Source organism: Diabrotica virgifera, chromosome 8 (assembly GCF_917563875.1).
Source record: "Diabrotica virgifera virgifera chromosome 8, PGI_DIABVI_V3a".
NCBI classification, from domain to species: domain Eukaryota; kingdom Metazoa; phylum Arthropoda; class Insecta; order Coleoptera; family Chrysomelidae; genus Diabrotica; species Diabrotica virgifera.
In genome coordinates, this window is record NC_065450.1 from 175,606,557 (window position 1) to 175,633,385 (window position 26,829).

General features: G+C 32.4%; 1 protein-coding gene across 1 annotated transcript in view; it reads right to left on the reverse strand.

The window, feature by feature from the left end:
- Positions 1 to 16,740: 16,740 nt before the first annotated feature.
- Positions 16,741 to 26,829, reverse strand: part of LOC126890509 (myotubularin-related protein 10-B) — a 74,982-nt gene continuing 64,893 nt past the window's right edge. Inside the window, exon 9 of the mRNA XM_050659506.1 lies at positions 16,741 to 26,820. Coding sequence (XP_050515463.1) covers positions 26,538 to 26,820 — 283 coding nt within the window. The 3' untranslated portion in view covers positions 16,741 to 26,537. The remainder of the gene's footprint in view (positions 26,821 to 26,829) is intronic.

The following is a 26,829-nucleotide window of genomic DNA, read 5'->3' on the forward strand; positions in this document are numbered from 1 at the left end:
ATCTAAAACCGGAAGTCTGAGGTCAAATTTGTCATCTTTATTACGGAATAATCAAATAATATGATATTGTATTAATAACAGAAAGAAGTGAAGAATTACAAAGAATGATGGAAGTAGTCCAGAGAAATAAGATTTTTCTCGTGACACATCCCCCTCCAGGCCGAAACTAAATTTTTTGAGTAGCATGGACATCTATATTAATAACCTATATGTTTTCTGCAGCCGATTTTGATGATATACATAGTTATAAACAAATGAAGATCAAAAAACGCTAAATTTTCGCTTTTTTCGTCTATTACTAAAAAGTGAAGCATTTTAAACAAATTTGAGAGTAATAAACTGATAAATCATATAAAAAACTTCAATATGGCGTCCGCTGCATATGTCTATGCTTAATTGTTGCTTAGAAAATTGGAAAATAAGTCATACATTTTGAGATTTTATAAATGTTCATAACTTATGTAAAAATTAAGTTAGAACTTTCTTGTTACACAGAATGCTGAGACTTCTAGTGCTTAAATTATATTCTAAATTTCAAAGCAATTGGTCAAATAGTTTAAAAGTTATTTAATTTGTTTATCCCAAATTAATGTTTTTTGCAACACTATAAGTCAGAAAATGATGAGGTTATAGTAATACTTCTGACAGTTTATGAAAGAAGAATAGTTATGCTATTAATCTAATTAAAAAAAATGACAAAAAATAATTTTAAATAGTGTAAAATTATTTTGCAAGAACATGTCGATTTTTTTGCTTATAAACAATTAGAATAACTTTTGAACCGTAACCTGTAGAAAAATTATTTTTCCATATTTAGAAAGACTGAATTTTTATACACATTTATAAAGAAAAACAATTGTCCTATGACAATTAGGGACGAAGTTAGCACCCTTCTTTTTTTAATTCACAGCAGCTTTGTTTATAACAATTAAGAAATAAAATTAGCCTCATTTGAAAGAACATACATCAAAGTTTTAACTTACCAAGTACACAAAAGATTTCCTTTCAAGGAAATCGTCCACAAAGCTTAAAATTTTGGCCCTTAAAATCGGCCAGCGTTGAAATTTGGGTTAGGGATGAGAGGAGGGAAGGAGCTGTTAACTGTAGGTATCTCTGGTTCTCGATTATTTATTTCGTTGTTTCTTTTTTTAATTTCTATGTACTTTTTACGTACATTACGAATAGGCGTTATTTAAATAAACTAATTGTTATATACACTATCAAATTTCTTTAAACAATTTTTTTTTTTCAATTTTTTAAATAATATTTGATGCAACTTTTATTGTAAAACGTACATATTAGTTTTACAGGGCGTAACAAAAATACAGGTCATAAATTAAAATCACATATTCTGGGACCAAAAATAGATCGATTGGACCTAACTTACCTTAATACAAATGTGCACATAAAAAAGTTATAGCCCTTTGAAGTTACAAAACGAAAATCGATTTTTTCCAATATATCGAAAACTATTAGAGATTTTTTATTGAAAATGGACATGTATCATTCTTATGACATGAACATCTTAAAGAATAACTATAGTGAAATTTGTGCATCCCATAAAAATTTTATGGGGGTTTTGTTCCCTTAAACCTCCCAAACTTTTGTGTACGTTCCAATTAAATTATAATTGTGGTACCAGTAGTTAAACTCACTGTTTTAAAACTTTTTTGCTTCCTAGCATTGTTTCGATAAGGCAGTTTTTATCGAGTTGCGGCTTCTTTTTTAATATGTTTACATAAAGATTTTATGGGGTTTTGTTCCTTTACACCTCCCCCGCAAATGTTTGTGTACGTTCCAATTAAACTATTACTGCGGTACCATTAGTTAAACACAATGTTTCTAAAACTTTTTTGTCTCTTAGTATTTTTTCGATAAGGCACCTTTTATCAAGATTTGGCTTCTTTTTTAATATGGTTCAAAATATGCCTAAAAATGTAAATTATAAATAAATTTTCATACGATTACCAAGTCTTCATAATCGTACTTAACCATATTTAGAAATATGTAGTGGATTTGACTAATATTCAAAATATCTCAATAAAAACTGACTTTTCGAAAAAGTACTGAGAGGCAAAAAAGTTTTAAAAACATTGTGTTTAACTAATGGTACCACAATAATAATTTAATTGGAACGTACACAAAAGTTTGGGGGGTTTAAAAGAACCAAACCCCCATAAAATTTTTATGGGGTGTCAAAATTTTACTATAATTTTTTTGTAAGATGCTCCTGCCATAAAAATACCACATGTCTATTTTCAATAAAAAATCTCTCGGAATTTTCGATATATTGCACAAAATCCATTTTCATTTTGTAACTTCAAAGGGCTGTAACTTTTTTTATGTGCATATTTATACAAAGGTAAGTTAGGTTCAATCGAACTATTTTTGGTCCCAGAATATGCGATTAAATTTATGACCTGTATTTTTGTACACCCTGTAATTATTATACACTAATCCAATTCAATTATTTCTATATCTAACATTGGCTTATGCTTATAATATTGAATTGAAAATAAAAAATCTCAAATAAACTAGGTTTTATTTATTGATAAACATGCTACTAGATATAAACAAAAAATGAAATGTAACAAAATTAGAGAGAGGATAAAAAGAACAAAATTATTTTCAGAAATTTTCTACAATATTGTAATAATTGTATCTTACAAGATTGAAAGTTATAATTTTAAGAATGCAAAAAAAAACAAAAATTAAGATATTTCATACATTTTGGTATTATAACAAGAATATTAAAATAAAATTAAAGGAGATTTATTTAGGAATACTTGTATTTTTATGTAAAACGTAACAATTATCAGTTACCCATTTAATATAATTTATTGTAAAGTCAAGTGCATATGCAAAATATCGTAAAATAATTTCCAAAAATTGTTTACACAATTTACATAGTTATTTAAATAACCATTTTATTAACAAAAAACATATCCGTAACGTACGCAAAGAGTACATACAGATTAAAAAAAGAAACTCCAAAATAGATAATAGTGAAAGATAGAAGTTTTGGTTATCGAAGTCCATAAACTATTTATATCTCTGTACTAACAAGTAGGTACTCGGTGCAACCAGTTTTGCAAGAGCAGATAGTTTATTTTAATAAAATATCTGGTATAAAGAAGATCTTTTGATCGAATCGGTACTGACGCGACGGTTCTTAGCTTAATTTCCAACCCCAATCAATTACGTTTATCCCTTGTTTGGTGGTTCTGTAACTTCAGTTATTCATTCATCTAATAGCATGTTTACCAAAAAAATAAAACCTAGTCCATTTGAGATTTTCTGATTTCTATAGACCAATACTATTTTTAGAAACAATTGAATGGGATAATTTGTTTTTTCATACTTTAAATTATTACTAAGTTTAATAAAAAACTATGTATTATTATATTATTCATAAATATACATGTTTTGTGATTAAAATTACTTCAAATATTATTAAAAAAAATTGAAAAAAAATTGTTTAAACAAATTTGATGGTGTATATAACAATTAATTTATTTAAATAATGCATACTCGTACTGTACGCAAAAAGTACATAAAAATTAAAAAAAGAAACGTCGAAATCCGTAGGCGAGTACAAGAGATACAGCTAACAGTTCCTTTCCCCTTCTCATCGATCTCCCAAGTTTTAAGGCCGGCCGATTTTAAGGGTCACATTTTGAAGCCTTGTGGACGATTTGTTTGAAAGTATATATTTTTTATATTTGATACATTAAAACTCTGAAGTAGTTCTTTCAAATGTGACTGATTTGATTTCGTAATTGTTATAAAGAAAGCTGCTGTGACTTGAAAAAGGGGGGGCGGGCAACTTCGTCCCTAATTGTCCTAGGACAATGTTTTCTTTTTTAAATTTGTATAAAAATTCAGTCTTTCTAAATATGAAAAAATAATTTTTCTACGGGTAATGGTTAAAAAGTTATTCTAATTGTTTATAAGCAAAAAATCGACATGTTCTTGCAAATAATTTTGCGATACTTAGAATTATTTTTTGTCATTTTTTTAAAATTAAATTATTAGCATAAATCTTCTTCTTTCATAAACTATCCAAAGTATTACTGTAATTTCATCATTTTCTGACTTATAGTGTTGCAAAAAAAATTAATTTGGGATAAACAAATTAAATAACTTTTAAACTATTTTACCAATTATTATGAAATTTAGAGTATAATTTAAGCACCAGAAGTTCCAGCATTCCTTATAATAAGAAGGTTCTAAGTTAATTTTTACATAAGTTATGAATATTTATAAAAACTCAAAATTTTTGAATTCTGCAATTTTCTAAACGACCAATAAGGATAGACATATTCAGCGGACGCCATATTGAAGTTTTTTATATGATTTATGAGTTTCTTACTTCCAAATTTGTTTAAAATGCTTAACCTTTTGGCAATAGACGAAAAAAGCGAAAATTTAGCGTTTTTGATCTTCATTTGTTTATAACTATGTATATTATCAAAATCGGCTGCAGGAAACATATAGGTTATTATTATAGATGTCCACACTACTCAAAAAATTTGGTTTCGGCCTGGAGGGGGTTGTGTCACCAACATGATATTTTTTTTCCTTATTTCTCTGAACTAAAGAACTAGATAGAGAATCGACAAAGATAGGACTGAAGATGAATTACAGTAAAACAAAAACCATGACCAATCAACAAGAAGAACTAATAATTACAGTGGCACAAACAAGAATAGAACAAGTAAAAGAGTATATATATCTGGGACAAATCACTAGATTAAATAAAGAAAATCAAACCGAAGAAATAAAGAGAAGAATAAGATTGGCCTGGGCATCATTCGGAAAACTGTCTTATATTCTAAAGTAAAGAACAGAAAATACTCGCAATACCTAAAAACAAGAGTATTCAATCAATGTCTCCCGGTTCTAATATATGGCTCTCAGACATGGACGTTTACAAAAGAAAATATGGAAAAAATAGCAAAGACAGAAAGATCCATGGAAAGACAAATGCTGAATATTAAACTATCAGACAGGAAAAGAAACGAATGGATCCGTAACAAAACAAAAGTGAAAGATGTCTCTACCCAAGTAGCAAAGCTTAAATGGAAGTTCGCCGGACACACCCTACGGCAGAAGGATGAAAGATGGACTAAGATAATTATACATTGAGACCGTGGAACCACAAACGAAAAAGGGGAAGGCCACAGATGCGATGGTCGGATGACCTGAAGAAATACACTGGGTCAAATTGATAGAGAGAAGGATAGAGAGAGAGATAGAGAGGCATGGAAGAAGGAAGAGGAGGCCCATATCCAAGGATGGATGTTTAGGGCTGATTAGATAGATAGATAGAATCAAATAATTAGGACCGAGTTATATTCGCGGACAGGCAGCAATGAAACCGGAAGTATATATTTGAGGGGATTAGATGATGCTAAGGGGTATAAGTGACAAAATATTGTAAAATGAGTACAAAATAATACCTACTAGATAGTATTAAAAATTTAGTGGGAAAGAGATACAGGTGAATTAAACTACTGGTGGCGACATATCGCAGGTTCTAGTTTGACTACTTACGAAATATTTAAAAACAGTTTGCGGCAAACAGGTATAACTTCACTTGTATCCCTTTGCCTGTAAGGTGTTGGATATTATTTTTGGTGATTTGTTTAGTATCTTTGCAAATCAAGCCCTTATAGTCTAGTAAAATAAAATTACACTACATGTAAATTCGTACAGATTGAAACAAATTTTATATCAAAGTTTAGGTGGGTACAAAAGATATTTTCAAGAAAGTATCCAAATCATACAAGGGGATCATTGTTTAAATAATTAAAAAGGGGTAATTTTTGCATAAAAATTACTTTTTTAACTGCCGAGGTCATCCAATTAGTAATGAAGGTATATAGGATTGTTTTCTTTAAAGTTGGAGGGTAAATCTTTCACATATGACTTACTAAATTAAATTTGGCCCCCTATTTATTTAAATAATTATACATAAAACTTTAAAAACAAATTTACAAAAAATTATTTTTAGCGTTTTAAATAAGCACTATAAAATATCTTATTTTACAAGATAAGTTGCGCTATGTTATCAGTAATAATCAAAAGAAAATTGGTGCAAAAATATTTAATATTTTTTGAGATATTGAATTTGTTTATTAAATATTACTCTATTGTCAATTGCAAAAACGCGGTTGTTGCAAAAGAAATATTAACCTGTATTAAATCTTATTATTTTTATTTTTATGTATATTTTCGATAAATGTATTGATAAATTCAAATTTCAATTAAACTTCCCCCTAAAATGGCATTTGAAAATTATTCAAATTTGTTTATAATTTGTTTTTTTAATAGCGTCGCGGGGATTAAATATTTTGAAATGCCGTTTCGATAATTGGGTTCTTGGGAATTTTTCACTAATTAACAAATTTTTTTGTCTTTTTTTCCTCTTCTTTTTTTTCTTGGAATTATATTACTACGGGCCCTTTTGGGTTAAGTTTCATTAAGAATGTCGAATCTCTAAGTTGTAGATTCTAGACCTAAAAATATTAAGATTGGTCTAAAATCACTTAAATAAAATGTGAATACTTACTGAGTTACAGGGTGTTTTATTTAAAAATTTAAAAATTATTTTTACAAAGTACTTTCAAACTATTTGACGTATCCTTATCATACTTGACAGAAAGTGTGAGTACTATACAGTCTACTAAATTGTGATAAATAAAAGTTTCTAGCTACCACCACAGGCGTACGACAGGGGACAGTTAATGGTTGACCCTTCCCAAATTCTACGCCATTGAGGGAATTACTATTTTAGCGAAATTTTTCGATTCTCCAATACTTTCTATGTAAATAATATACTCCTTACTGGTAACGATTAAGTCATTAGTTTTCGAGATATTGGACGTTAAAAATGAAACGGCATAGTTATTTTGATTCATTCATTCATTCATTTTAAACTTACAATATCTCTCAAACTGATGACTTTATCGATACCAATAAAGTTATTTACATACAAAGTATTGGAGAATCGAAAAATTTCGCTACAATAGTAATTCACTCAGTGGCGTAGAATTTGGAAAGGGTCAATCATTCACTATCCCCTGTCGCACGCCTCTGGCACTAGCTAGAAACGTTTATTAATCACAATTTGGTAGGGTGTATAATAGCCACACTTTCTGCCAAGTATGATAAGGATACGTCAAATAGTTTTAAAGTACTTGGTAACAATAATTTTTAAATTTTTAAATAAAACACCCTGTAACTCAGTAAGTAGCCACATTTTATTTAAGAGATTTTAGTTAAATATTAATATTTTTAGGTCTAGAATCTACAACTCAGAGATTCGACGTTCTTAATAAAATTTAACCCTAAAAGGGCCCGTAGTAATATAATTCCAAGAAAAAAAGAAGAAGAAAAAACGACAAAAAATCTTTGTTAATTAGTCAAAAATTCCCAGGAACCCAATTATCGAAACGGCATTTCAAAATACTTAATCGTTGCGACGTTATTAAAAAAACAAATTATAAACAAATTTGAATAATTTTCAAATGCCATTTTAGGGGGGAGTTTAATTGAAATTTGAATTTATCAATACTGGTTCGTCCACATAAGTAGGAATAACAATTTTTAATTTTCTTGTTTTTGTAAAGAATATTTTAATTCATTTTCTTTTCAATATTATGGGACACCCCGTATATACGAGTAGGCCAATACCTAATTCAGTGAGTATGTATTAATTTTTATCATTATTTTCAAGTAAAAACCTTAAAGTTTTTTGTATGTAATTACCTGCCTACTCGCCTCATTTTAAAAAGACAATTCGCCAACCAACTCTCTTGGTTAACAGTCACAATTATTCCGAAAAGTGTATATAGAAACTCAATATAGTCCTCGCGAGTGATTTATACTACTCAGCAATAGCAGTACGAAAAATAGCAGGCCTGCTCCAACTTATGCAACGAGAAATGACAAGGTAGGAAATATTTTTATTACAATTTACTTTAAGGTCTGGTTTTTTTACTGTTATTTTTTTATTCTATTTTAAATTCACCCTATGCCAAACAGTCCACTAATAAAGCTCTCACTGAGTTAGTAGTCTCCTCCAAGATGATTTATTGATCCGTTACGAGCCTGATAGATCCATTTTCTATATTTTTTTCTTGCATTTTTCATTTTTCTAAGAGGGTAATATAGTCGGGGAAAGTTTCTTTTAAACCTGAATTGTTTGATTTTATTGTCATACTTTGCTAATTTACAAAGATCAGAATCAAATTCAGGTTATTTAACCGCATTTCCTTTGACTTTATTTTTTTGTTATTCTTTAACATAAGGCGATAAAATATTCTTTACAAAATTAAAATCACGTATCAATTAGTAAATTGGTTTTTTGTTTGTGCCGATCGTGGTACCTATACCTCAGTTAATGTTGTTTTTTAAGTAAAAAAGGAACACATTAATGTAAAAGTAATTATTATTAAATTGTCAACGTCGGCCAATAGACAAATTTTGTTATAATAATTATTATACAGGTTGACTCTATTATAGATGAAACTGTGTGTTTATTTTACACAGTAATTTTTATTTAAAGGGTTTATGTTTTATAATTATTTTTTGTCTATAAATATTCAAATAGCAGAGGACATAGTTTTCTATTTTATTAGCACAAAGTTCGGTTGTATTTTATTAATTTTCGTGTGGTGAACCTATTTTATTTCCTAACGCTAATTTCATATTTTTCTAAATTTATTAATTCTACATTTAAATTTACAAAATGGCAGATAAAATTAAAAAATATCAATCTTTAAGACAAGTTGAAGTGCAACAAATGACTGAAATTCATGCTGTTGCTTTAAAGGTAGCTGCTGACGATAAGAATTTTTACCCGGTTTTGGAAGTTATGTATGAAGGATTGGAAAAAATTCGTGACAATTTTTATGATCTTCATAATAAAATAATTATGTTAGTTTCTGAGCAAGATAATGAGGACGCGCTATTTAAAGTCGAAGATGATTGCCGTAGTAATTTTGACAAATTATATTATAAAATTAAATTAACATACGTGCAAGCCTTTAGAAAATCTTCAACATCAAGTCAGCAAACTACATCAACTTCACAGTCTCAAAATCCTTTACCTATAAATTATTTTAATTTACCGAAACCGGAATTGCCATCTTTCAGTGGAAAAATAACTGAATTTAGAAGTTTTATAGATCAGTTTGATGCTCGCGTTCATACTCTTACTTACTTACAACCAATTGACAAATTTAATTTGTTACTATCGTGTTTAAAGGGGGCAGCGCGCGATGCTGTGGATCATATTGACATCACAGCAAACAATTATCCAATTGCCTATGATCTGCTTTGTGAAAGGTTTAATAATGTTAGGGTAATCGCTGCCAATTTATGGAATAACCTTGAAAGTTCACCACAACTGACTTCAGAAGATCCAAAAGAACTACGCAAGTTGTTAGATACATTTTCGAAAAATGTGGCATCTCTAAATAAGCTAGGACTACCCACAGTACATTGGGATTTTATACTTGTTCAAATGATTTTAAAACGATTAACTGTTTCTTTAGTAACACGTTTTGAGCTTTTTCATAATAATTCAACCATCCCAAGCTATAAAAAACTGATTGATTTTTTAAATCAAAGTTGTCTCGCTTTAGATAATATTGATTTTCACACTAAACCAAAATCTAACTTTTCTAAAAAACCTAATTCTTCCATATCTACATCATTGCTTGCTCAAACAGAACCTGAACCAAAATGTTCTATCTGTAAAACTAATGATACCCATGCCATTTATAAATGCTCCGTTTTTTTGGCAAAATCTCCTGTAGATCGATTTCAATTAATAAAAAAGAACAAGATGTGTATTAACTGTCTTGGATCACATCGTTCTAGCCTATGCAAATCTACATGGACTTGTCACTCGTGCCATAAAAAACATCATACACTACTTTGCTTCTCCTCTTCTAAGAAAGAAGAGAATGTTCAAGATTCGGCGGCATCCACTTTAAATTCAACGACTGGATCATCCGTTTCTGTGTGTTTTTCTTCCGCTGATAAAAGTACTTTGCTTTCCACTGCATGTATTGAGGTGCTTGATTGTCACGGTAACTACCAACCTGTTAGGTGTCTGTTAGATTTGGGAAGCATGACGTCCTTCATCTGTCAAAAGACCCTTAGGCGTTTAGGTTTACGTCCCATGAAAACTTCAGCTAACATCCAAGGATTAGGTTCTATGCAGTCGAACACTAATTTAGGTGGGGTTACCATTTCTTTTAAACCAGTACGTAAATCTTCTCCTATTTTGACAACCGATGCGTTAGTCTTGACAAAAATATGTGAGGATCAGCCTTTATGTAATTTAGAAGTTAATACTTGGCCCCATATTGCTAATTTAAAGTTAGCAGATGATAACTTCTTTCGTAGAGGATCCATAGACATTCTTTTAGGAGCTGATGTATTCTCTACAATTCTTTTGGATGGACGTATTTACGGCAATCAAGATGAACCTGATGCAATTAATACTATATTTGGCTATGTGCTTATGGGAAAAGTAAATATTTCAAAGGCACCTACTCTTACGTCTTTATTTTGCCAAGTTGAAGATACGGTTTCTTTGGATCAGCAAATAAAGAAATTCTGGGAATTAGAAGCAGTCCCTGAAGTTTTTTGCTTAGCTCCTGATGACGCTAAAGTGGAAAATATGTTTATGAATACTTATACGCGTGAACAATCAGGACGCTTTGTAGTAGATCTACCTTTTAAGGAAGAAAATCCTGTATTTCCTAATATTAGATCACTTGCTCTTAGTAGGTTTTATTCATTAGAAAGAAGGCTTCAAAAATCTCCTGAACTTTATGACCAATATTGCACTTTTATGAAGGAATTTGTTGAGCTCGGTCACATGGAACCTGTCCCATTGAATAACTTCGATTCACCTTATGTTTACTATTTATCGCTTCATTGTGTTTTAAGACCTGAAAGTCTAACAAGTAAATTAAGGGTCGTTTTTAATGGTTCCGGGCATCTTCCAAATCAACCCTCACTCAATGACAAATTATTCACTGGTCCTAAGCTTCAGACTGACATCTGTACAATTTTGATTAATTTTCGATTGCATGGTTATGTAATTACGGCCGATATTTCTAAAATGTATAGGCAAATTTTAATTAATCCTACTCAAACAGATTATCAAAGAGTACTTTGGCGTTCTAATAATTCCGAACCTGTTCGAGATCTTCGTATCAACAGAGTTGTTTATGGTCTCTCTTGTTCTCCTTATCTTGCTATTAGATGTCTACATCAGTTGGCTAATGATGACGGGGATTCGTTTCCTCTAGCAGCCGAGGCACTTAAAACTGGAACCTACGTTGATGATATCGTTTCTTCCTGTCCTAGTTTCGAAAATGCCTTAGCACTAAGAGACGAACTTATTGCCTTACTTGCCAAAGGAGGTTTTGAGTTGAAAAAATGGTCCAGTAATGTACCCGATTTATTGAAAGGATTAGCTGTATCAGAGTTAGCAATAAAACCTCTTACATTTAATGATGATATTTCGTCCAAAACACTTAAAGTATTAGGGTTGGAATGGGACGCTTCTTCGGATACATTTGCTTTTAAAGTTCAAGTTTTAGACTCTTCTTGTACAAAACGTCATCTTTTGTCCAATTTAGCAAAAATATTTGATCCTCTTGGATTTTTATCTCCAATAACATTTCTAATTAAACACCTTATTCAAAGAATATGGACTCAAAAGATTGGTTGGGATGATGCTCCATCAAAAGAAATTATCCGTTTGTGGAAAAAATACATTGATGATGTAGCATATTTGAGTAAATTAAATTTACCTCGTCGTTTATTAATTGACGATATTTTACGCTTAGAAGTTCACTGTTTTGGTGACGCTAGCGAGAAAGGTTACTGCGCTGTCTTGTACTTTCGATGCTTATCACCTTCAGGCCAACCTTTTGTTTCTTTTGTTATAGCTAAATCTAAGGTCGCACCCATTAATGAGGGACTTACTATTCCAAGATTAGAATTGTCTGCTGCGGTTTTAGTGGCTCGACTAGTCTCCTTTGTTTCTTCTGTTATTAAAGATAAAGTAGAAATCAAGGAAATATACTGTTATTCTGATTCTGCTGTTACATTACGTTGGTTACAATCTTCCCCTCATCAGTGGAAAACTTTTGTGAGCAATAGAGTAGCTTTTGTGCAGGATCGAGTAACTTCTTCATGTTGGCACTATGTTCCTTCTGAAGAAAATCCTGCTGACATTGGTTCAAGGGGTTGCTTACCCTCTGAGTTAATTAACTGTTCCAAATGGTGGGTGGGGCCAACCTTCTTACAATCTGATCCGCTAACGTTCTTTGAACTTAATTCAAAGGAGTCTACTAATGTAAATTTGGAAGTGCGGACTGTCGCATTGATTGCTGAAATTCCCAATAATTTTTTAGATATTTTATTGGATCGTCATTCGTCTTTAAATAGGTGTGTTCGATGTTTGTGTTACATTATTCGTTTTTTCCATTATGTAACCAAAAACCGATATGGTAATCTGGAAATAGGTTGTTTAAGTTTATTGGAGCAACATAACTCCTTACTGGTTTTTGTTAAACGAACACAGCAGATCTTTTTTAATACTTTAATAGACCATATCCAAGATAAACAGCTGCTTCCAAAAAATTTAAGAAAGCTTTCACCTTTTATCGATGCAAAGGGAATTCTACGTGTAGGTAGTCGCCTAGCTAATGCGCCCATTTCGTATGATCGCAAATTTCCGGCATTACTTCCTAACAGTTGTAAATTAACTGATATGATTATTGAATCTACTCATCTGCAATATCTACACGCCGGGCTTCAAACTGTTCAATACCTAATTTCTCAGCGTTTTTGGATTATATCTTCCAAACGAGCCATTCGTAGAGTACTGTCTAAATGTGTTAAATGTTTTAAGGTGAATCCTTTGTCTCCAGTTCCGTTAATGGGAAATCTACCGCTAGCTCGAATATCTCAACTAAAACCTTTCAGTAATGTTGGAGTTGATTTTGCGGGCCCTTTTCCTATAAGAGCTTCCAAACTTCGAAAGTCTCAAACTCTTAAAGCGTATTTGTCGCTTTTTATTGGTTTCTCAACAAAAGCTCTTCATTTAGAGCTCGTATCTGATTTATCCACTGACGCGTTTTTAGCTGCGTTTAAGCGATTTGTCAGTCGTAGAGGCCGATGTCAACATGTTTATAGTGACAATGGCACTAACTTTGTTGGAGCCAGAGCAGAACTTAACAGATTGGCATCACAAGCTGCTTCTCGTGAATCTATTCAATGGCATCTCATTCCCCTTCTTCTCCACACTTTGGAGGTTTATGGGAATCTAATATTAAGACGGTAAAGGGTCATTTAATTCGCACAATTGGAGAACAAGTACTAACTTTTGAAGAGTTATATACTATTTTTTCTCAAATTGAGGCCATCATGAATTCGAGGCCAATATGCCCGTTAAGTTCAGACCCAAACGATCTTAGTGCGTTAACTCCAGGACATTTTTTGACCATGCTCTTTGAGTGCTCCGCCCGAAGAAACGTTGCTCGATGTTCCGCACAATCGGTTGAATCGTTGGCAATTATTAAATAAGTTGCACCAACAGATTTGGGAACGGTGGTCTAAGGAGTACCTCCAAACTCTTCATCAAAGGGCTAAATGGAATTCTCCGTCTCCAAACGTCCAACTAGGTACCTTAGTGGTAATCCGCCAAAATAATATTCCCCCGCTACAATGGCCTTTGGGCCGTATAATTGAGGTTCATCCTGGATCTGATGGTATAGTTAGAGTGGCCACAGTGAAAACTAATAGTGGTATATATAAACGCTCTATAGTAAAATTATGTCCTTTGCCTTTTGAGCCGTAACAATACTGCGTATTGTGGTGGGCGGTTGTGGTTCGTCCACATAAGTAGGAATAACAATTTTTAATTTTCTTGTTTTTGTAAAGAATATTTTAATTCATTTTCTTTTCAATATTATGGGACACCCCGTATATACGAGTAGGCCAATACCTAATTCAGTGAGTATGTATTAATTTTTATCATTATTTTCAAGTAAAAACCTTAAAGTTTTTTGTATGTAATTACCTGCCTACTCGCCTCATTTTAAAAAGACAATTCGCCAACCAACTCTCTTGGTTAACAGTCACAATTATTCCGAAAAGTGTATATAGAAACTCAATATAGTCCTCGCGAGTGATTTATACTACTCAGCAATAGCAGTACGAAAAATAGCAGGCCTGCTCCAACTTGTGTAACGAGAAATGACAAGGTAGGAAATATTTTTATTACAATTTACTTTAAGGTCTGGTTTTTTTACTGTTATTTTTTTATTCTATTTTAAATTCACCCTATGCCAAACAGTCCACTAATAAAGCTCTCACTGAGTTAGTAGTCTCCTCCAAGATGATTTAAATACATTTATTAAAAATTTACATAAAAATAAAAATAATGAGATCTTAAGCAGGTGAATATTTCTTTGGCAACAACCGCGTTTTTGCAATTGAAAATATAGTAACATTTAATAAACAAATTCAATATCTCAAAAAATATTAAGAGGATCGGTACGTATTTTCGGCTGCAATGCTTTTCAAATGGGGATTCATTTTTTTCGAATCCTGAGAAAACTAATAAGTATTTTTGAAAAATTTAAACGCAGAATGAAAGATCACGTTATTAGCGAGGGCCGAAAGTCCCTGAGAACTTCTATAATGTTTATTTTAATAAGTTACAGGGGTGAAAAACTAAGAGAAAATTTAGTGTGATTTTTAATTTCAAATATATCATTCAAAATAAACTTTTTATTTATTCTAAGAGACTTTCGGCCCTCGGTAATAATTTAGTCTTTCATTCTGCGTTTAAATTTTTCAAAAATATTTATTGGTTTTTTCAGGATTCGAAAAAAATAGACACAATGCCGTGGTAATATTTTCCAAATCTATCTTTGTCTTACAACGCACTCAGCCGAATATAATATTGTCAGTCAGACACTGACAATCAGTGACAATTTTAAATATTTGACATTGCATCGGGAATATGTTGAGTTATTGATTAAAGATTATTGAAATATAGTGTATTTGATAAATAATTGATTTAAGACATGAACTTAATAAAAAGTTATTTATTGTGTATTATTTGTGGAAGATCCAAGCAGAGAATACATCAGGATAATATATTCTGTGATCCAAGTATTTTGTTGTTAAAGATGTTCAAAATTGTAAGCGTTCCATAACAATATATTATTAAAAAATCAACTTTAACACTTTTCCTCTTTTCTCGATTGAGTATTAGTCTTTGTTGTACAAATAAATTATTACAATCACTGAATACATAGTTAGTGAAAAAATTATCGCATTTATTAACTGAATTAATAATTTCCAATTATAAAAATAACAGTTATCCAAGAACATTCAAAACCCATCTCTTTAAATTAATGATGACATTTTCAAGTAGAATGACATTCTAGTAATGTTTACATATCCATACCAGTGTGAATTTTACTACACGTAATTTGCCGTGTAAAGACAGAAAAAGTAGGGATACACGTAAAATATTTGCGAATTATGTACCCATAGCCTTAAATATTTTTTGACCAATTTTTTTTGCTTAATACTGGTAACATATCGCAACTTAGTATGTAAAATAAGATATTTTATAGTGCTTATTTAAAAAGCACAAAAGAATTTTTTGCAAATTTGTTTTTAAAGTTTTATATACAATTATTTAAATAAATAGGGGGTCAAATTTCATTTAGTAAGTCTTATGTGAAAGATTTACCCTTCAACTTTGCAGAAAAAAATCCCATAGACCTTCATTAATAAGTGAATTACCTCAGCAGTTAAAAAAGTATTTTTTTTGCAAAAATAACCCCTTTTTAATTATTTAAACAATGATCCCCTTGTATGATTTGGATACTTTCTTGAAAATATATTTTGTACCCACCTAAACTTTGATATAAAATTTGTTTTAACCTGTACGAATTTACATTTTGACTTTTTTTTATTTTATTAGGCTATTAAAAAAGTATTCAAAATAAGTGAAATAATAACACAAAATGTACCAAGTAAGTTTTCATAAATAAAAATGTTTAATTTTTACGTAATTTTTCTTTTATTTTAGTTTAAGAATTTAAGAAATTCGTAAGATACTAAGTGGCAAAGAGAAACAAGTGCAAAATTTGAAGCAGAGGGGTACAAGTGCGAACGTTTTTTCCAAATTTCAAATATTTTGAATGAAAATAAATACTAACTTTACAAAAGCTTTTACAGTTAGATAAATAAAAGGTACAAAATTAATTCAAAATAATTTTATAAGTGATTAATTTGCTGTAGAATTTACTATGTAAATTTAACTTTGACTTCGTTTTTCTCAATTGAACCGTTTTATCACTTGTACCCCTTAGCATCTAATCCCTCATTTGTTCTGGTCTTATTAATGCGCGTCGAATAATATATCGCTTGTGCTATTCCGGCGACTTTACTTTGGGTTGAGTAGTACTTTGGGTTGCATTTCTAAAACCGGAAGTCCTAGTTTAAATTTTTCACCTTTAGTGCCATCTTTGGGTTATAAGCTTTCTTTCGACACCTCATTTGTCATTCTATCTGGTATAATGACGGAGGAGTTGTACTTACGGATGGACGTGGATAATTCAACTCTGTTCATTTGTCCTTCGCTCAATTTTGAAAAAATACGAAAAAAATAAAACTATCTTTAAGATGAATGAAATATTTTTTATTTTTATAAATAAAACATAAATAATAACTTAACATTTTTGGTTTTTAGAACAAAATGATCACTAAATATATATGTTGTACATATTTGTTTTACAGGTAAGTAAAAGGAAAATACATTCTTGATAAAAATACTGCAGGTAATATTAAAATTTAAAACTTAACTAAACATCCAAGAAAACTTATTTCGTCGACCTGCTGAATACCTATTTTAGATATCTAATTTAAACTAAAGTAAGCTTTTTATTGAATTTGAAAATATATATTTATCACAACACAAGTTTTAAATCCATTAGAGTAATATGCGCTTAAAGCTTTTTAACATATTTACTACTTCAACAATACTAATAAACTTCTACCGTAGAAAAAATACTGGACAACATGAGAGCCAACGAGCGACAAGCGGTCTCGGAAACTTAAGAAGAATAAGTAAAAAAAATCTGTGTGAATACATATCGTCGCTGATTTGCAAAAAGGGGCCAAGTAACATTTTTATCAAAAATGAATAACCATTTTCTATATCAGTCTTCAGTCTTTTTAACATTTTTATATTTTTACTAAGTGGAACTTAGTTCCTTTTTACACCAGCAAGTTTAAAAGAAAATATTACTTGGCATCAAAAAAAAATACACTTGGCCCATTTTTACAGAATAGGTAGAACCTTCGTACCTATCATTTTTGCACATAATCCCTCTGTTGAATAAAATGCCACTTGGCACCTTTTTGCAAATACGATATTGACAGCACCTAGAATTCACTAGAATTTCATTGTATTCATTCATCATCAAGACTGGGAAGCTGAATATGCTTCCCCGGTATGGCTCAATAGCAAATACACGAAGATTGTTGATACCCAATTAAACCAGACAAAGGGAATTATCTCAGATACAATTATTACACACAAACCGAACTATTGGCTTCCCGTTCTGAATCACATCCCACCGCCGCGCCGGAACTAGGAAGAAGTCATTCTCTTTTCAGAGAATACAGAAAAATCCAGGCTAATCATCAAATACCCATCCACTATGACAAGCACGATATTTTCAGTCTCAATAACGCCTGGAGAAGACAATGGAAGAGAGGTTGAGAGAGACTCACCGCAGGAAGTACACCAAATGGCCTGTATCGATCAAAAACCGCCAGGCTTTGAACTGTTCCAGATATCCTTCATTATTAAAGGCCACCTCCTTACATTAAGAACATTTCAGTCTCAGTAATGCCTGGAGAAAAGAAATAAAACGAACAGGCAAGGCCGACAAAAAAACAGTACTATCAAAGTACATGCAAAGAAATTGAGAGACCATGATCAAAATAATCAGCTGAGAGATCTATTAAGAAAAATAGGCTACCTAACAAAAGACTTCAAAGCCAGAACTTGGGCCATTGAAGACAACACTGGATCTCTGAGAACAAACAGAGAAGATATAGCAGAGACACGGAGATTGCATTGCAGGGACCTATAAAAGATGATCGCCAAGAACTTGTTAACCAAATCCGACGAGGTGGAAGAAGAACCTGATATACTTGAAAATTAAGTAAGACTGGCGATGAGTAAGCTCAAATATAATAAAGCCCCAGGTCCAGATATGATAACAGCAGAAATGTTCAAAACCACAAAAGAAACCGGCGTAAAATTACTTCTACTCTGTAACCAAATATGGTATTCCAAACAATGGCCTGAAGACTGGACAAAATCTACAATAACGACAATACATAAAAAAGGCAGTTTCCATAAATGCGACAATTATAAACTATTTTTCTTATATCACATGCCAGCAAGATAATGCTACATATAATCAAAGAGAGACTAAAAACATGCCTTCAAAGAGAAATTCCACGAGAGCAAACTGGATTTACCAAAGGTAGATGTACTCGAGAACACCTGTTGAATATAAGACAGATAATCGATAATTCTAAGGAATTCACTATTCCATTGTACATATTTATATGCTTCATAAGATTATCGTAAAGCCTTCGACAGGATCAAGTGGAGACACTTATGGCGAATACTAAAAGAAGTAGGCGTAGCACAACACCTTATTTCGCTTATAACTGAACTATACGAACACACTACTGGATCAGTTAAAGTGCTTGACACACTTTCAAACGAATTTCATTCAGAACGGGGTGTCAAACAAGGATGTATACTATCTCCACAATTATTCAATATGAGAAGAGCACTTGAAGGATGGGAAAAGGGTATCTCAATAAATGGTCATAAAATAAACAACCTACGTTTCGCAGATGACACAGCCCTTCTTGCAAATATTCAAGCAGAGCTGATTGATCTTATACGACTGGTCGAAAACGAAAGTCAAATATTTGGTTGCAATTAAACATATCAAAGATAATGATAGTGGATAGACTACATAACAATCATCCACACATAATCACAATTGACCGGTTTGAGGTTGTGAGCTCATCTGGGATCATTGATCACAAACATAGGGTCACTACACAAACTCACCTGGAATAGTCAATTTAAAAAAATCTTATCCAGAGCCTTGGTGGTGAGTTGGACCTGCCGCAAGACATTTGGAAAGACTTGGGGCCTAAAACCGAAAATGACTCTCTGGACATATAAAACGATTATTAGGCCGATGGTCACATACGCATCACTCGTATGGTGGCCAAAAACACAACAAACAGCAGCTAACGCCAAGCTGCAAAAAGTGCAGCGGCTAGCTTGTCTGGGAATCACAGGGGCAATGTCAACATGCCCCACGGCAGCCTTAGAGGCGATGCTGAACCTTCCTTCCCTGTAGTTCTGACGTCATGCCCATGCCAGTCAAATTCGACTTCGAAACACCATTTGAAGTGGTGATAAAAAACCACCAAATGGATGAAACAGTTGAACCGAAACTAGAGGAAGGCTCACTCGTATGGTATACGGATGGATCTAAGATAGATGAAAGAGCAGGAGTAGGAGTTACTGGGCCGAGTTTCAGGCTATCCAAATCTCTTGGAAACGCCCCAACTATCTTTCAGGCAGAAATACATGCCATATAGATTAGTGCCCAAGAATGTCTCAACCAAGACACTCGCAGGGCAAAAGTCTTCATTGTATCAGACAACCAAGCTCCCTTAAAGGCTCTAAAGTCATTTACTTGTGAGTCAAAGTTGGTTTGGGACTGTAAACAATCCCGTAAGAAGCTGGCGGAACGCAACAAAGTAACTTTGATGTGGGTGCCAGGTCACAAGGAAATTGCAGGAAATTAGGAAGCTGATAGCGTCGCAAAAGAAGGGGCCAATACCCCATTCCAAGGTCCAGAACCCTTCTGTGGACTACCAAAAAGCCACATTAGAGAGGAACTCCGGACTTGGGAACTCAATCAACTACAACTATACTGGCCCAACACACCAGGACAAAGGCAAGCAAAAAGGCTCATAAAGGTGTCGCCTAGTGCAACAAACCGCCTTCTTGAAACGAGTAAAAAAGATATAAAAATAGCCACTGGCCTTCTCACTGGTCACAAAAAAAAGGGCAAATCAGATATTGAGAACTGTCGTTTCTGTGACAACGAAAAAGAAACGGCAGAACACATTCTATGCAATTGCGTAGCACTGTTATGCAAATGACTAAAATTCCTAGAAGAGGTCACCCTAACGCCCTCTGACATAGGAAACAAGTCACCTAGGATGCTAATCAATTTCATCAGAAGTATTGGCATCCTAGAGTTTAACTAGATTAAGGTATGCACAAAAGATCTTTATAGGTCGAAGCGCTGAGAGGCTACGTAGCCTTAACGACCTCACATAATCTAATCTAATCTAGGGTCACTACAGGAAGAAATAAAACGTAGATGTGATCTAGCAAAAGTTGAAACAGCAAAAATGACCACAATATAGAAGGACTGTCAAATTTCAAGAGCGTTAAAGATGAGGTTGATCAACTGCTTAATATTCCCAATACTGACTTACGGATACGAATCTTGGACCCTGAGGCAATCGGAAAGAAGAAAGATAGATGCCACTGAAATGTTCTCTTGGAGACGAATGCTACGAATTCCTTGGAGGACCGACATCGTGGGACAAATAATTCAATTTTAAGAGAGCTAAAAGTTAGCCAACTACTCTCCAGTAAAGTCCATCAGCAACAATTAAAATACTTTGGGCATGTTATGAGGGCAAACACAGAAAAAATCGAAACTCATACAAAGAAAGGCCGAAGATCACGAGGAAGATCCCCAACAAGATGGATCGATCAATTACAGGAATATGCAAAAGACCTTTTGCCGAAGACAGATGACATCACGTCGACCACTACACTCGCGACAGGGGAGGGGGTCACGATTGAAGAGAGAGAATACCTGGAGAAGACTCACCACAGGAAAAATGGCCTGTATCAATCAGAAACCGCCAGGCTTTGAACCGCAATACACGGACAACGCTGAATAGAATAAGAACAAGCAACGGTAGATGTGCTGACAGCTTACATATATGGGGAGAAGCCCTTACTCCTCAGTGTGACTGCGGTGAGCAACGACATACTGCTGCGTCATATTAAAGAATGCCCCCGAAGGCGGTTCCATGGAGTCGTTAATTAGTTCCGAATGCGACCTTAAATATTTTAGATTATATTGATGCACTATGCTTTGTTTTTAAACCAAGAGGAGTAAACTAAAAAGGCAGATTGACACCCAAGAAAGTCACTAGAAAAATCACCAAATACATCTTCATTTTTGTTTGAACATGTCGCCTTTCGTCAGTAATCCATAAATATTATATTATACTTATACGTCGCTAAAGATTTCTAAAAACAACTGTTTTTTATATAAAAGCAGGCTAAAAATCTAAAAATTAAAGGAATAATGCAGAAAACACAAAAAATCGCCGATATAACTTAATTAACCTATGAAATGCCAATAGTGCCAAAATTTCATAACAGTGGAGTAAACTTGCCTGAGGTGGGACCAATTACAAACAAGAATTACGGCGCTGTATATTTGAATAACTCTTCCTGATTTAAAAACAGAGCATATATGTTCGGTTCTAATACTCCATTTAACGTTTTATATTGTTTGAATTGTGTGTTCCTATTGTATGCCATACGCTAAATAAAATACCATCAAAATTCAGGATAAAAGTGAACCAAGAAGAAAATTGGTGGTTTAGAAACATGAGAAGTTTGGTCTGCCACTAGGTTATCGAACACCCTGTAACATTCTAACTAATTTTGTAATATGAATCTCAAAGTTGGCTACAATTTTTGTTATTAACTTTTATTGCTATCTATACTATAGCGGATCTATTGAGCTTTACCCCACTAATCAATCACCCTGTAGACCAATAATTTTTCACATAGTATAACGTAAAGGCTGAAAGAACGGGTAAAATTTATAAGATACACATCTAATAAAATTATTAAAATAACATAACATAATTTGAAGCAAGTATATGTACTATAGGTATCGAATAGCTAAAGCTTGTATTACCTATTAGAAATATTTTGCACAAAATCTATTTCAAAACGTGTAGAATATTGGAATAGATACGATATGTGTTTTTAAGCTGTCACAATAATACCTCAACAAGGCTCAAAATGCGATTAATAAATTACACGATAAAGTGTAGTCATTTTTTTTTGTAAAGTAGTAGTATTGTTGTTTTTGTAATAATTTCATTAAAACTAATTCTAATATTGTGACGTGAAGATATATATTCAAATATAACAAGCCACTTTTTGATTATACAAAAAAGTTATAAAAGTTAATCTCTGCTTTATCATTACGTGGTTAAGGAATGAAAAATACTTTAAAGGAATATTATTTGGCTTACTAATGCATCAGGTTGGACGTTTAAACAATTAATTAATAATTTTGAGTTGATAGATTTAACAGAGCTTATTTAACTTCAATTCATTTAACACTACATAAGGGATCTGGGATCAAATTTATCAAAATTTGCTATTTAGCTCAAAATAAAAATTTTAAAAATGTCTACCTTTTAGTTTTGTGAGGTTCCGTCCGTACTCAGCCAAAACTCCAACAGATATAGAAAAACTGAGAACGGATTCAGCATTAAAATGTACTCAGGGAAAAATTATGAAATAGGAAATTTTTACTTAACCCATTAGCACCCTGCGTCCTCGTTTGAGGACGGTTTGTTTAGGTGGGGATAAAACAATTTCTGCATGAATATTTTGTGATTGCCTACCTCAGTGGTTTAGTAAAAGCACTACCGTAGGCATAAGTATATGTATTCATGCTTTATTTTTATTTGAGGAAATATTAGCCCAAGGCGAAAAGTAGGATTTTTAAGTTTACTGAACTATACTTACATTGGTGTGCATAAGTTTTTTATATACAAAGGTGAGTTCTAAAAATTTGTAATTTTTATTAGGTTAGATACACGACTTGCACAAAAAATACAAAAATTACTACCCAGTAAAAGAAAATGTTAAAAAATATATAAGAGTATTATGCGTTCTCAAATGAGGACGCTGGGCAAATTCATATATTTTGTGTAAAAGTCTACATTGGCATTTTTAGTAACTAATTATTTTCTTCGATTCTAGGATGAGACAAAAATATTTATTAGGAAAATTATTAGAGGAAACCGAACTGTAAAGTGTCCTACCAAACAATAAAAATACCTAGAACAGAAGCCTTGAGGTGCATATGGCTGGTGCTTTGACAACAACAATACAGTAAATGTGTTTCTATTGGAACCAATCATGATACGGTTTTTCTCACCAACCAAGTTCAACAATGGAGTACAAAGGAAAAAAAGAAAGTACAAGTTTCCCAACTATCCGCTATTTCCAATATATGGGTGGCGTGGATCACCATGACTGGTTGTATGAAAAACATCATATATCTGTAAAAGGAAAAATATGGGTATTGGTGTCTCCACGCATGATAGATATGACTAGCGTAAATGGGTGCGTGCTCTACAACATGATACATAGGGGAAAAATGTATCCATCAAAGAATTTAGGCGACACGTAGCTTATTCATATTTAAAAATTGGACATGACGTAAGAATAAGCAAAGGTCGTCCATTTAGTCTTCCAACTACGTCAAGAAGCAATATCTCTGAAGCGTTAGATATGATAGTAAAAACCACATTGTAGCAAAACGAGAAAAACAACGAATATGTCAATATCGAAACTGTACGTCAAAACCGCGAACATACTGCCAGAAATGTAATGTAACGCTTTGCGTGTCGATTTGTTTTGAACAATTTTATAACAAAATATAGGATTTATATAAACATTTTTAACTCCATAGTATATAATATGAATATAATTTGAAAAACGACTAAATAAACTTATTTTGCTAAACTAAATTTGTCTTTAATTTCATAGTATTTGAGCCCAGCGTCCTAAAATGAGAACAGTTGTTTTTTCAAAAATTTGAAAACAAAAAACAAAAACTTTGATAGCGCATCATTTTGTACCTCAAAATATACTACGAAACAAAAAATTACGTTAAAAATGCAAAAAAAAATAATTTGGGCGTTAATGGGTTAAGACACTTGAAAAACACATTTAGCCGTAAGCTATGATAACTAATGCGCATTTCAAACATGCGATTCAGTATACACGGTATAGGGCCATGCACATTAAATGAGAATTTAGTTGACAACGTTGCCGCTATTCACGGCAGCGGCCGTGAAACGTAGTATTAGGCAGGTACTTGGAGAGGATTATCGCTGTTAACTGCTGTGGAATACAAAAGGAGGATTTATTATTTATGATAATTCACAGAATGGGCGAAGTATGGCAAACGCGCATACAATATACAACCATACTGATTCTAACGTTTGAAACACAGTATAGAGCCATCTTGATAAATGATTCAAAGAGAACGCAACTGTTCCTGTTCCGAAAAATACAGAAATTGCCAGGACTTTCCACTATAAAAAAACTAGATGCAGCAGTACTAAGCATACTAAACATATGTAAACTTCAAAAGGTTATCTATCTTCAACTAGAATAGTAATACCGTAATACTCTACACCTGAAAAATTGTGGAAACAATTTAGAAAGAAAAATCGGAGTTACAGATCTTTATTCTTAGCCGCTTATGCGCAATACATAGAAAAATATCCTGTGACAAGAATGGACAGAAATAAAATTATTCCCAATTAAATTCCCAACAAAAATTGCTCGAGGACTTCCGTAAAAAAATTCCAGTACATAGAAACGAATACTTATCAAAAAAGTTGTAAAAATTACGTTTTGGAAAATTGTTTACGGGAAAATAGAAATTTCTTAAAAGCTACTGAAAATTTTGGACAAATTCTATGTTCTTTGTGCGTTATTATGCTGCATAACATTAATCAACCTCGAGTGTGCAATGGAGCGAGACTGACTGTGAAAAAGCTAATGAATAATGTTATTGAGGCAACGATCGTCAAGGGAAAATACAAATTAGAGGATGTCTTGATCCCGCGTATACCGATGATTCCAACAGACTTATCATTTGATTTTAAGCATCTAGTATTTCCCGAGAGATTGGCTTTTGCAATGACGATAAACAAATCGCAAGGACAATGGTTTACGGAATCAATTTGGAGTTTCGATGTTTCGCGCATGTACGTGATCGTTGTATATTTACACACGTCAAAAAAAAAAAAAACAAAAATATTGTTTATCAGAAAGCATTAAACGGATTAAACTTTTTTCGTACATCATTTTTTTGGAGTACCTATTTTTTTTGTTTTCTGTTAATTTTTAGTTATTGGAATTTGAGACATTATTTAATTTTAAGATGGTACGAAGTTCGCCGGGTCAGCTAGTAATTGACAATTACAAGCCATAAAAAACTAATAATTAAGCTAAGGAATATTAAGGGGCTATTCTAGTATAAAAGTACGAAATTCATATACTTTTTTGGAAATTTCTAAAATAAAAAGTATTGTACCAATTGTTTTGACAATTTGCATGGGCATTTATTATAAAAAGAAGTACATGTAAAACAATTTTCATAAAAAATATTGAAAATTAAACGATTCATGCGCCATCTACTGGCACCGTGAAAATAAAAACATAGATCCACTGCTGCAGTGATTGGGACTAATAGAGATCCTGAAACATAAAATTTCAAAGTTATTATTGAAATGTAAGCTATTTTCTATCTATACCATCAACTAGGGGTTTTTTGATCGGATAAAAAATGTCAATTTGGCGGTTTTTGAAACTGAGAATGTTTTAGCTAATTTAAAAAAAATTCAACATTTCGCCATTTTTCCAAATTTCAATATTTTTTTAAAAATCGTAATTGATGGTATAGGAAATAACTTATATTTCAATAATGACTTTGAAATTTTATGTTTCGGGATCTCTATTAGTCCCAATCACTACAGTAGTGGGGCCATGTTTTTATTTTCACGGTGCCAGTAGATGGCGCATAGATCGTTTAATTTTCAAAATAATTGGTCCATTACTTTTTATTCTAGAAATTCCCAAAAATAGTATATGAATATCGTACAATAGGATAGCCCCTTAACAACAGGTTCACAATAAACGAGTAAAACTTTTTTAAATAATTGTTATTTCTTAAATTACAAATATATTAATGATACATATTTTTTGTGTATCCTTCGTAATAGTAAACTCAAGATTATTAATTAATTATTTAAAAATTGGGGTTTTAGAAGTTATCTACATAAATAGTTTTATCACTTAACGTTCGTATATGGCTCGAATCCATGTCTTTATGTTATTATTAAAAATATGGGGAAATAATTATGTTGTACATATTATTTACAAGTACAAACATCTTGTCATCACTCTGATGCATTAATTCGTTTAAATCTATCAGGCACATTCAATCGTTAGTAAAATTAAGTATGGACTGCGTATCCAAGACGTCTCCTGTCAGAAGAACGCTATTGGTAGCGTCTCCCGACAACAGACTAGAATTATGGCTAAAAGGGAAGAAACTGTTAACTTTTTGAATTAATTCGAAATACTGCTCTTTGCTTTTGTTCAGCTTGCCGTTAATATCCGTCGGGTTTTGCTGTGTTTGCAGTATTTCTGCGACTAGATACCGACTAAATAAGTCTATTTGCGGTCTACCTCCAGTGCGGATTTCTAAATCTGGTAACCACCTGAAACAT